We start from the raw sequence: 14,173 nt of genomic DNA on the forward strand, positions 1-14,173 counted from the left end.
CATTGTCCTTGACGTCCTTTATGAAATTTGATACCATTTTTGCTCTGTACTTTCTGATTTCATGTAATGGCATTGTTTCTTCAATTTTCTTGTCGTTGTAGATTCTGTCAATGATTTGGCAGACTATGATTCCGCAGTCAACACTTCCTTGTTCTTGTTGTGGACTTTTCATTTCAGTGATCAGAGGAAATGAATTTCAAATAATAAATGAAGCGGAAGTCATTATCATCACTATGAAACAAATAATAGAAAGGGACCACAACATAATGTTATGTTGTAGTTGTTAAGTTTTACTGGTTTCTAGGTTACTGTACTTACCTCCACGAAAATCGAAAATGGGAGTAGTAACAACTTTATTCTACTTATATATACTGATTTGTTGAACTTTATAGAAAATGGAAGTGATTTATGGTGGTTTTGCATCTCTTTGTATTTGTAGATTACTGTAACCCCAGATTTTTTGAAATTTAGATGATCGAAGAATGGAAGTTAGTCACCTGTAAACGAAAGTTGTTCTGTTTTGATTTTGAACTTGCTGTAGGTGGTTGCGAAAGTTGCTGGAATATCGATGAAGGTTGATTTCTCCAATTTTTTCTTTGAAAGGAGAATGTAGAGGAACGCGCATTTAGGCTCTGTCAGGCAAAGAAAGTGGAATGACAATGTTAAGAGGGTAGTAAGGTAAATGTATATATGTTGGGTAGTTTTATGTCCATCAGTTTTTTCACTGGACTTAGATGGCCAAAAGCCTATTAATGGGTACTGGCCCGACATTCTCCCAAAAGTAGTGGCCCTATAGGTAGAAGCCCATGATAATGAAAGAAACCCAATTTGGTGGGCCAAATATATAAAAGCTCACAAACGAGTAAACCAGTAAAATTCAAGTCCAATGGTCAATTTTTCAGAATAATTATTGACAGTTGTAGGAAGAGTAATTGATCATGGCCAAGATTGTTGAGAGAGAAAAAAAAAGACAATAAAAGAGAGGTACTAGATAACATAATCCCTATCATTATGGAAGACAATGCAGGCAAAGAGTCAATAACCATTATAACAATCCCTGTTATATGAGGAATTCTTATATAAGGGTTTAAAGTAAGAGTATAAAATAAGAGTATATGTTTATACCATTGATTTGAAACATATGATACCCAAACCAATGGGTTCCACTTGTCATCTCACTCATCCACACCATTAAACATATATCCTTATTTTACACCCTTACTTTAGACCTTTATGTGAAAAGTCCTATATTGTTTATCGTCTTTTGCTCTAGACATAAGATCTCACAATTCTAGCTGTTTGGAACAGCAGTTTTGTGGATATGGATGTTGGATTTCATGTGTGTCAAGGCTTACTATCAGCCCAAAGGATTTGATAGAATGATTTGTAGGATTCTACACCGAATCTGACCTTTGTTGGATTGTGCGTAGTTAGATAACAAAAGCTATTGGCTCTAGGTTTGCCTTATGGGAAAATGACTTAAAATGCCTGGAGTGTCAATCTGGAAAAAAGCAGGAAAACTGAAGACTAATCACCAAAATAAAATGAGCTCCTATTGGAATGAAATAAAAAACAACGCATTGCTGGAGTACATCAAGATCTTCATCGATAAGGGATACATTATGGGATGTAGGTGTGCTTTACAAGCTCAAACTAAAGGATAGCCACGAAGTCTTTTGAAAATGTAAATCTAAGTATTAGTTGGCGCGAAGCCATGCTAAATAAAAAGATAAGTGGCTGGAGCCATGTCTAAGAAAGCAAATAAAGGATTGAAGACGTTGGATCTGTGTTTGACGTAAGGTAGTTTGTTGTTTCTTCCTCTTCTTCTTTTATAGTGCTAAGCGATGAGAACTTCTTTTGTTCTTCAAGTATACTTCGTGGGATGTCATAGGAATCGTGGTAAGACCACTCTCTTGTTGCTTGTTGGAGTGACTGGGTTAGTGGGCTTTGCAACCGCAACATTCTCCTGAATATGGAAATGATGGTAGCATCTCTCTGGTCGTGCTTCTTCTTTATGGAGGATTTGGCTTCTCTTGGAAGTCTTGGTAGCTTTTGCTTCGCCATTCTTCAGGCTTCATGGTCAAAAATATTGGAACATAACTCATGACGATCATTTCGTTATTGCTTTTCCACGAAAGATCATATAATATTGTGAACATCTAAGTTGTGTAGGACGAATGTGGGTTGAGCCTTGTGGAGTGGTGTTTTGGCCGACAATATGTTTGAGAGAAAATTGGGTTGTCCAGCTAATAGAATTATGTTTCTCTATGACCTTCTTTGATGTAATCCAGCTAAAATCTCGGTAGTTATCCAACAAACCACGTTTGAATCGAATTTATCCATTAGGACCAAGACACCCTGAATTGTAGTCATTTGGACAGCAAATCTTGAACATCCCTGATTTATGGGAACTAATCCCTAGATTTCAGGTCAGCAACCAATCAGAAACCTGTAAAATGAACATCAGTTAGTATAAAATTCTCCTTTCCTCCAGCACAATTCACTAGGAGATTGGTCGCTTTTTGTGCATTGTAGGTCCCGCCTCACCACGTGTCAGTTGTCTTGTAGGATTGAATTTTGGTTCAAATATAATGGTATACTTATATATGCATTGCTAATGGTGTCTTTGCAGCATGGTTAGCTGCAGCATTTATATTGTTGATATTGTTATATTGCATCCCTCGTTTCGGTAGACATGTTCTACGTATTTGTAGCATTTCTTGTTGACTTGTAGTTTGGTCGCTCGGATAATTTTCTCCTCTTAGTTGTCATTGTTCGTTTTGCTTGTTTGCTCTCTTGTTCTGTAGGTTTAGTCTAGCGATGGATCTTGTATCTTGCTCACTTATTTTGTTGCTCACTTAGGTATCTATCTCATAGGTAGGGGTTGACCCGGCCAAGGCCTAGGCCGATTTTGATCATCCAGCTTCGGGCCAGGCCCAGGCTGGGCCTAAATGGCAAAATGAAGCCTAGACCATATGGCTCTGGCCTTAGGCTTTGATTATTTTTTGACTTTTGAATTTTTTTTTTTGAATATACAATTGAATAATAGAGCTAAAACTTTTATACACTTGAATAATATTGAACAATATTTTACAGAGGGTAAAATTTCATTATATATATTATATATACATCTCAACTAGGTTGGCATCTATATACAATATATATATTAGTCATTTGCATCACTCTCCTCTCTTTGATTATAAATACATAATTATTTAGTTACAAAATATTAATCATTTGCTTCACTTTCAACTCCATTGATAGGGTACATCTAGAGTAATTTTTTTCGTCTTCATCTCTTTTCGAGCCGGCCCAAAGTTGGCTCATGTGTTCAGGCTTCGGGCCTAGTCAGTCCCCAGAAATGGAGCCCCGACCGCCCAAGGCATAGGGTCTGAATGTTTTTTCTGTTCATCTCCATTGACTATTGCTAGTTTGTTTGACATTTTTTGGGTTTGAAATAAAGGACTTTCGAGAAACTTTGCTTGATTTTTGTAGTTGTCGTTAGTCTAGTCAATTCATAGACTGTTTTCTAGGATTGGTCATTACACAGCTGATAGGAGTAAATTTTTTATATTTATATAACTTTACTTCAACAATTGTATCAATCTGTTTATACTAGAATTGATGTCCACTCTTCTATTGACACATGGCAGCGTGGGTGCTACACTTGGAAAGCATCAACCAATCTTCAGCTGACACATGACGAGAGCAAGAGAATTTTGCATTAATGTTTGTTCATTTTACAGGTGAATTTGGTGCTAGCTAGCCTGAAATCCAGGAAGTTGTTGCTAGAAATCAGGCATGTCCAAAGATTAATGTCCTAAAAGCTATAAACAAAGGATATCATGTCTTAATTGCTCTAATCTTGAGTTAAAATAATTTATTAAACATAATCCGTGTTTTTAGATGGATAAGTTCAAAGCAACTCAAGAAATCGGAGTTAGTTGCATGTGCATTCCTGAAATGTCACAAACATGATTCCAATAACAGCATAAAAACTAAAGACATGAGGAACGATCATCCTACACTTTGAAGAGGAAAGAGTCTTCCCACGATCAACTACAAAGGAGCACTACCAATATGACAATAGTTCACCATTTTCACTAGATCACTAGTACGAAGCCCGCAATCCGAGGAGGTTGAATAGTAAGCATACCCTTAGTACTTGTACATCCGTCATGAGGAAGGGGCACAATGCATGACATTTACCATGATGCCACTATTAGGAGAATGTGGCAGTTATGAAGAGTTGTGACCTAATAATCCAAGTAACAAACAAGAGAATGGTTCCCCATGATCCTTCACATATGCACATGCCAAGGACATGCCAAGGGAACATGAGTTAAAGATCACCATGGTTACAATAGAGGCTATAAAAGCAAGGAGAGAAGTATATACGCACCCCGCGTCAAAACATATACTTGCATCTTTAAATCTGTACTGCTTGCTTAGGTAATAACTCCAGTCACTTATCTTTTCAATTAGCATAGCTCCAAGAAACTAGTTTTTATATTTTTCCTTAACTTCCTAAGCCTCAGCGGCTTTGCTTCTAATTTAGCTTGTAAAGCACGATCCAATACACCTGAACACACATCATCAATAGCCCAAACACTTCTATCCCAAGAGTCAGAATTTGATGCAGACTATGAAGCAAATACTAAAGAATATACAACAAGAATGTCAACAAACTCTCATATAGGATAATGAAGCTCTTCAACGTAATTCTAAGAAATTTCAAAAAAAATTTCAATCAATGTAAAGCTAACAGCAAGTTGTGCATTCAACTCCAGCTCCACAACAGTCTTCCAGACCATTCAATAACGAGCTCTACTCCAACCTTCAAAAGAATTTCTAACAAAGCTAGCTACCATGTTAAAGGTCAGCCAACCGATATCAAATCCTAGTAGTAGTAATGGCCACTCTATTATAACCAACTCAAGTCTAGTTCTTGTAATCATTCCTTTAGCTCATGTGTAAACCGTTCTAAATTCTGGAGCATAAGAAAGAGATTTTTAGGTGATGTCTTTTGGCTATACCTCTTTACCTCCATTAAATGTTGTTCCTATCATTCGAAGCAAGATTGTTTCTCTGGGAACAAGACCGAATGAGTAGAGGGAAGTGAATGATATCAACTAGAGGCATATAACCTTGTAGCAATAGGTGCCCTCTGGCGTGATGAACAAGGTATTTTCCTCATTCTTGGGATTTATTTTAATATAATGGTACCCTGAGTAAGCATCCATGAAACTGACAAGCTCTTGACCCAAGGTAGAATTCACAACATACATGCACCATTTCCCCTTAGCTTTCCTAACCATAACAATATATGCTAGCCAGTCTGAATACTGTACTTCAGGAATGAATCCAGCATCTAGTAGCTTATTCACCTTCTATTTAATGGCATTTTGCCTACCTGAGGCAAAATTTCTTCTTTTCTGTTTCACATGCTTGGCATCCAATCTGATGCTAGGGTTATACGTGATCACTTCCTTATTGATTCCAGGCATATCATCTGCACTCCAAACAAAATTATCAATATTGGATAGGAGGAGTTGAGTTACCTTATCATTGAGTTATTTCTTCAATTAACACCCGAGGAATAGCCTTCTTTAAGTGCTTTCTTCTGTAATGATAAGAACCAGCTCCTCAACTAGAGTTGGCTTGAGGGCCTTCTCCTTTTCTCAGACTTCCAGGCTTGCTACCAAGATAAAAGCCTTTTTCTTATCCTGCATATTGATATAATACACCATCCGAGCTAGCTTTTGGTCTCCTTTCACTTCTCCTACCCTATTAGAAGTTGAGAACTTTATTTTGAGGTGGTAAATAGAAACTATTGCCCTGGCCTTATGGAGGAGAGGTCTTCCAATAATCGCATTGTAGGGAGTCTTTACATCTACTACGAGCAGGTCAATCATATGCATAATTATTTTGAGATAAGTTCCCAATGTCACTGGGAGAGAAATTATTCAATTTGAAATTATTGACTCTCCTGGAAATCGAAATAGGGGGTTGAGAAGGAATTCAACTTGCCCTAAAAAATCTTCATATCTTTAAAAGCATGGTAGAATAGGATGTCAGCCGCATTACTATTGTCTACCATGACTTTCTTCATCGTGAATTTAACAATGATTGCCTCCACTATCAAGGCATCATCATGTGGATCATGTACATCCTCAACATCTTTTTTTGAGAAGGTTATCTCTTTTCATCACTCCTCGGCTTTTTAGTTCTGGGAGTAATTTCATTAATTCGGGCATAGGCTTTTCCTACCAATGAACTCTCTCCCCCAACTGCCAATCCTCCTACTATTACTCCAATGGTACCAGTAGTTCCCCTTTGATGGTGAGGGGAATCTTCCATTCTCCTCTGTTGTCTACGGTCATCATCTCTATCATCATCCCTCCTCTTTTTCTCCTCCTTTTCTGGGGTGAACTATTTGAGATATCCACTTATATAAGGCTCTTAGTCTCATCTTTTAGATGACTGTATTCGTTGGTAGTATATAATATCCCTATTGCTAATCTCCTGAAGGATATTATTCAAGGATTTATTAAGAAGGTGTAAGATGTATACCTAAGTGGAGGACCTTGTTCGGTCTTCTTTACCTAAAGACATTCACTTCTCTTTCCACTCTTGGACTCTGGTCTTTCTGACTTTTTATTTGAAGGAGCTTGGTCCCTCTCTAGTTTATCTTTGTTGTTGAAGTTTTTCTTTGTGGTATTAGAGGAAAAAGCAAACAGGTAGGTCTTCATCATACCCTCATATTGGATGAACTTGTCTCCTCTTACAAAGAGTTCTCTCATGCTCTACGAGCGATTCTTGGTTAGAGAACGCATATATTCTTTATCCCGAGCTGTCATGACAATTGCCAAGATGGCCACTTGGACTTATACGTCTGGGATTTTAAGATATGCCCTATTGAACCGATCAAGGAAAGACCAAAGTGACTCACCTTGCTCTTGCTCGACATTCATTAAGTCCAAATTGGTCTTCACCATCCTCATTGCAGGGAAAAATGTAGTGCGAGCTTCTCAAACTGGTAATGTTATGCCTCAACAATTGGTTGAACCATTCCTTTGCTGGCTTGAAGAGGGTAGATAAGAAAACCTTGCACATTATTAGGTCATTTGCCCACCGATACTCCATCATAGATTTAAAGCTCTGAATGTGATCACAGGGGTCTGTCAATCCTTCATATCTTTTCAGCATGAGGACTATGAGGTGCAGTGGCATCTTGGTCTTAAGGACCTTAGGTGCTAAAGGTGCCAATGAGCTGTCCTAGACTCTTTTCATGGGTGATATCCCTTGTAGGGTTATAATTTTTTGGTTCATATCCTTCAAATGCATGTCCACGTCCTTATTATAGGTCGTTTGGGTCTCCTTTCTTGTACTTTTTCAAATATTGTCATCTTGGTTGTCCCTCTTGGTCGACTGTTGGGATTGACCGCAATAAGAACTCTTAACTCCTCGGGATTCTGAGCTAGAGGGTTCGGTGGTGGCACCTGATGTTGCTTTACAACTAAGTTTCGTTACTACTATTGGTACATCATAATCTCAGCCAACAATTGTTTGGGAGAGCTACCGAAATTGTTCTTTAGTGCATGTCGCATTGGGCTAACCGACATGAGGATTAGGCAATTCGGTGTGGTCTATGCCATCCCCTTGATGGCCTACTTCCTCAATCTGGGGGTTATCGCTTAGCTCTTTGTGGAGGTCTTCAGGATTAGCCACCCATTGGCTTGTTTTCGAAGTTGACATGACGTTCCTTCTCAGTTCAGCCATTGTGAGTTTCTTTGGGAAAGTTTACTTTCTTTCCTACAGACAATGCTAAACTGATGATGTCGTAAATAGGTATGCCCTATCGAATGAATTAGTCAAGTCAGACTGAGCTATAACTGGTTGTTACCTTCCAAACTGGTGAGTATCTTCCTTCTGTTGTCCTGAACTTAGAACAAACGTAACCTACGATAGAGCCCCGAGGGTGTGCTCAAGCTGACCTCTCTGACGCTCGAGTCAGTACTATCTAAAATTGGGAGGATGACTCTTTGCTTGGAGTGTTGCCTCTTGCTTAGTTAGTAATTTAGAGTGTATGAGTTAGCATGTTTACTTGACGTTTGAGGTCTCTTTTTAATGTGAGTTGAAGTGTTTTTGTTATAGTAGGAGTTGAACTCTCTCTCATTGTTATAGTTGGATCGTGTATAGAGTTGGTGTTGTATAAGGACACTGATTCCCTGTTGATGAGTCTACCTCAATCAGATAGGTGCGACCTAGCTCAGTCGGAAAGGGGTGAAATCTACCTAGGTTGAGTGGAAACTATCTACCTCAGTCAGATAGCAATTGACCTTCCTCATTTTGACCGAGGAAGGTACATTCGTCTAAGCCAATGAAGGTATCTCAATCCGTTCCAAGGTCTTTTCTTTAAGTCAATTCCTAATTGGCAGGACTATTTTCGTAATATCATAGAGGATTGTAAAGAAAGTTGCAAGTCTTCCAAACTATTTTCGGTTTATTTTTTGTGTTGTTGAGAACTAAACACTTGTGAGTGGTACAATTGGTAGGAAATAATCCTTGATGCGCAAACTTCGAGTCACCACTTACTTTCTTCTAAGTTCTAAAGGAACACAATCTTGTTATTAAAAAAACACTTGATAACTATTATATGCTCTATTAATTGTTTCGCTTAGTTGGCACTTTAAGATTCCAAATACATATATGGAAAGTAATGACGGCAAAAGAAGAAATATACGACACTAAACAAGAAGGAAATAAGCATATATCAGTCAGTGTTATAGACCACAATTTTTCTTTGAAGACAGGTCGGTTCTCTTGTCGAACCCTATAAGCAGTTGACCCGCGTTGACCGGTCAGTGGCCTAATTTGGTAAAATATTTTCAAAGTAGCGATATACTAGTAAAAATGATGGTAAAAGAAATATTGGACAATTTTAGTAGCAGATATGCTGCATGAATGCTTGGTAGTATTTTGTTGAACTTTTACTAGTAACATTTATGTTGTGTAGCATATTGTGACAAATGACGTGTAGGGGTATTGATATGGATTTAATTGCAAGCGCACAAATCGCACAAGTAATAAAAAGATGAGTAAATTATCGTTTCCACTAGGGATGTGTTGGCAATAGAAATCAATGTCAAACTAGTAATAACTATGCAAATTGGGGAAAGGTTTTGCGGTTTGTTTTGATTTTTAACTAAACTAATTAAAAAGAACAAAGACAAATCAAACACAAGTGTGAAATCAAGGATGGAAAACACTAGGGTACTTAAAGTCACCTCATCTATCCAATTCAATTCCCTTAGTCCCTTAATCCCTAATTCATCTCTCTATAATGACAATCGATTTCCCAACCTATTCAATGTTCTATTCCTAGATACATCAAACGTATTTTCAACATAAATCCCTGTTATTCCTAACAATCGGATTAATATATCAAAAACCCATTAAGAACTATGGAAATCATTTAGCGATTGCATAAGCCACAAACCTATATTCCTATGGTTCATGCACCCTATGTCATCTATGGCTTGAGGCAAACCCTAGATATCTCCTTCCGGTCTCAATCTAGGCAGCAAATCAATTGAATGATGGCCAAACATTCAAAAACATTAATCACACCCATAGACAATCAATAGAGAGAGATAAATCAAGAAATAAGGAAACCAAGTTTATTGAATCTTCAAGATTTGGTTACATTAAGACCCTAGTAAGAAATCTAGCCACTCATGGAAGCAAAATACATCATTAAACAAAGGAAATCAACCATAGAAACTAGGATAGAAAAGGGGAGAGAAAACCCCCTTGTAGACCCTCTTCTTCTCCAAGCTTCAATTGTGGCTCCAAGCTCTCCAATGGTGGTAGAATGAAAAACCCTCCAATAACTCCCCAAAACCCTATTTTTTTGCCCTTTTATACTTCCCCAAACTCTTATGTCGTTTTCAAAACAAGTTGGGGTCGTTTTGGCTTAAAAACAAGTGAATTCGGAACTTTTTCGCGAAACTGCGCGTGCTGTGAATAAAACCTCCGATAGATCGGAACACTGTTCCGATCGATCGGAAATACAATCTGTCTCCATGAATTCAATGCTGTTTTGGCAGGTCCGATCGATCGGGAATGGATCCGATCGATCAGAAATCGATTCTGGAGTAAAAATCTTCATTTTGCACTCTTTTCCTTCCTTTCTTGCCTTGATACCTACAATATGCAAATATAACTTTCTTAGGCAATATCAACTCTTAATCAACTCAAAATGGGATGAACTTATGTGTAAATGATGTGCAAATGTATGTATATATTTGGCACATCAGGTATTATGCATTTTAGTTGTAACAAAGACATATACATATATTTATACATAAAAATGAATTTATAAATAAAGATAATTTATTAATTTATTAAAAGTAAAGATAATTAATTAATTTATAAAATAAAGGTAATTAATTAATTTATAAAATAAAAATTATTATTTAATTTATAAAATGAAAACTATTAATTAATTTATTAAAAATAAAGATAATTAATTATTTTATCAAATTAAGGTAATTAATTATTTTATCAAATTAAGGTAATTAATTAATTTATAAAATAAAGACTATTAATTAATTTATAAAATAAAGATTATTAATTTATAATCGGAACAGGGACAAAATAGGGGACAAAATAGACATTAATATCAAAATGCTACAAAAATGCTTCAAAATGGTAGTATTTGGAAAATACAATTTTGTGTTATCAAAAACCTCTGGGGTTGTTATGTTCGTTTGGTTGGCCTCTAGCATTTATGTTCAAAACTAGTATAAATACTAATAGAAATGCCTTACCAAACGGAGATTTCGATGTAAGATTTGTAGGAGAGCACTAGAGGACAGGAAACTATGTGTCAGAATTTCATTTGCTATTTCAAAAGAAATGCATGTGGGCCCATTACTCGGTATCAACCAAAGTCAGTCTTGACAAAAAACAAAAAACAAACACCCATATTTGAGTGTATATATATATATATATATATTTTTTTTTTATCTATACTTAAAAGTTAAAACAGATGTACTGGCGGAGCTGCGCTATATTCAGGGTGGGCTAAAGCCAACCCTGAATTTTTGGAAAAACAATTATCTATTACATATTTATATAGAGGCGGAGTCACCTTGTCTTCAATATGGGCTCAAGCTCACCTCGAATTTTTTTAAAAAAATCTTTACTATGTACATAATAATTATAATGTGATATAAATTATATATTTTTCTAAACGTACATGCATTTCTACTCACTTGTCCCTTACATTTTTTAAAAGTTTCTTTACACATTATGTATATAATGTATATATTATCAAAAATATTTATATTTTCTAATAACTATATAATATATATGGTTAACATAGAAATTATAATTATTAATTGATACACACTTATACATGATGTTAGATGGTTTATACTCAATGAAAAATCATCTAGCATAACTTAAATGATTAACTTTTTTGTTCTTTTGAACATGGTATATTTTAATTTGTGATGTTTAATTTAATAAATATATAAATATTTACTTATTTTCGGTGACTTTTCAGTAAATAGCCTTAAAAAAAATTTCGAATGAATCTCCATCAATCATTGCCCTCTCCTATAAATTTCTGATTCCGTAACTAACCAAGTCCACTCTCAATCTATTTTCAAGATCCGCCACAGAATAGGATGCATGGTAAACAAATATTGAATAAAATATAATGAATTATTATTAATTATGAACACAACGAAATGAATTATTTTTATATCTGCATCACTTTGCTTTGGATTATATATGTGGCTTCTTATCACTAATCGATCATTCAGTAAGAAAAGTTAAGAAGATTCATGTCAATAATTCTTACATCGCCGGCGTTAACACATTCCTGTGTCTATACAACAAGAAAAATACAACATGTACAAAATGTTACATTACCTTATCATTTCTTCTCCCCCTTCACATACCATATAAACACACAAGAAGAAAAATTCATCAATCACAAACCTCACATTACCTTGTCATTTCTTCTTCAGTTCTCCCCCTTCACGTTCAATTTCTCTTATCATTCTATACTGATTAATCGAATTAGGTTAGTCTATGGAGCTCCCGGTCAATCTCCGCCCCGATGAATCGAGCCCGGAGTGGATGAACAAGGGAGACAACGCATGGCAGCTCACGGCAGCCACGTTTGTGGGCCTCCAGAGCATACCAGGTCTCGTAATCTTATACGGGAGCATAGTAAAGAAGAAATGGGCCGTAAACTCGGCTTTCATGGCGTTTTACGCATTCGCTATGGTTTTTGTTTGTTGGGTTGGGTGGGGTTTCCGGATGTCATTTGGTGATGAACTAGTATTTTTCTTAGGGAAACCTGCCATTGCCTTGGATGAGAAGTTCCTGTTAGGACAAGCATTTTTAGGGTACTTTCCGACGGCTACAATGGTGTACTATCAGGGCGTTTTTGCGGCGATCACTTTGATTTTAGTGGCAGGTGCACTTTTAGGAAGACTGAATTTTCGAGCGTGGGTGTTGTTTGTGCCACTTTGGCTTACATTTTCATACACAATCACAGTGTTTAGCATTTGGTGTCCCGATGGATGGTTGGCTAAGCTTGGTGTTATTGATTTCGCTGGAGGGTATATTATTCATGTTTCTGCTGGTATCGCTGGGTTCACAGCAGCCTTTTGGGTAAGTAAATTTATAAAAATTTGGATAATTTATACAAACTCAAATAATTTAGAATCTAAAAATTCTTTTATTTTATAATCACAAAGGTGATGCCCCAAAGAATAATTATTAATTCAGTACTTTTAAGAAATTATGAACTCAATACTTATTATTGTGAATTTGTATTTCTGCTTATTTTATCATTGCAGTCCACTAATTTACTAATGGTTATACCTGACTAATTCCTGCAGGTGGGTCCCAGATCAGACAAAGACAGGGAGAGGTTCCCGCCAAACAACCTGATTCTGATGCTTGCAGGCGCAGGCCTGCTTTGGATGGGGTGGAGTGGATTCAACGGTGGAGGTCCCTTCGCAGTAAGTATTGACGCATCTCTGGCCGTCCTTAATACGCACGTGTGCACGTCCACGAGCCTCTTGATGTGGCTTCTTCTTGACACGTTCTTCTATGGGAAACCGTCCGTCGTTGGTGCCGTGAATGGCATGATCACAGGCCTCGTCTGCATCACTCCTGGTGCAGGTGAGTTGCATTTCTTCTCTTCTAAATTATAACCATCACTTCAAATGAAAAATGTAATCCGACTCCTAAAGTTATTTTGTCACATACGGCTCTAAATCTTAAATTCTAAATACTAAATAGATCAAACATCAAAGAATTTGTTTGTATAATTCTCATTATAAAACTAGAATAACATAAATCTCGAAATTGAATCAAACAGGGGTTGTGCAGACCTGGGCAGCAATCCTAATGGGGATAATCTCAGGAAGTGTACCATGGTATACAATGGTGGTACTCCACAACAAGATTAAGCTCTTAAGACTAATTGACGATCCTATAGCAATTTTCCACACTCATGCCATTGCTGGAAGCCTCGGTGGGATCCTAACAGGTTTCTTCGCTGTGCCAAAACTATGTCGAATTTTTTACTTGGTGGACGATTGGGAAAAATATGTTGGACTCGCGTATGGTCTCCAGAATGGTCGAACTTCTGCTGGATTTAGACAAATGGGGATTCAAATTGTCGGGATTGGCTTTGTTATATGTCTAAATTTTGTTACCACTACCTTAATCTGCTGGTTCATTGGATTAATCGTTCCACTTAGGTTGTCTGATGAGGAGTTGCAAATTGGGGATGAAGAAGTGCATGGAGAGCAAGCTTTTGCGTTAATTGGTGATGGAGAGAGATTTGGAAATCCTAAGCATAATTCAGTTTATGATACAGATGATTTGAACTCTTATGTGAGATCAAGGTCTATGGGTGATGTTCAGATGATATGATGATTCAAATTTCAAATAGAATATTATGGGATTCTAACGAAAAGAAATGTAATGATTTTGCTTTTATATTGTTGATCGATTTGTGAATTTCAATATTACTATGGAGGGATAAGATAAGGGCGATGAAGTGGGTTGCAAAGATTAGGATGGGGACTATTTGCACCACAGAATTAACTAAGGACACCTCAAAATCGTAAAAAAA

General features: G+C 36.7%; 1 protein-coding gene across 1 annotated transcript; it reads left to right on the forward strand.

Moving 5' to 3' along the window:
• Positions 1–12,108: 12,108 nt before the first annotated feature.
• LOC120010050 (ammonium transporter 2 member 4-like) lies at positions 12,109–13,971 on the forward strand. The gene is made up of 3 exons (XM_038860733.1): positions 12,109–12,696; positions 12,927–13,212; positions 13,412–13,971. The coding sequence occupies exons 1-3, from the start codon at positions 12,109–12,111 to the stop codon at positions 13,969–13,971; spliced, it is 1,434 nt and encodes a 477-aa protein (XP_038716661.1).
• The last annotated feature ends 202 nt before the right edge of the window (positions 13,972–14,173 follow it).

Source organism: Tripterygium wilfordii, chromosome 12 (genome assembly GCF_013401445.1).
Source record: "Tripterygium wilfordii isolate XIE 37 chromosome 12, ASM1340144v1, whole genome shotgun sequence".
Taxonomy (NCBI): domain Eukaryota; kingdom Viridiplantae; phylum Streptophyta; class Magnoliopsida; order Celastrales; family Celastraceae; genus Tripterygium; species Tripterygium wilfordii.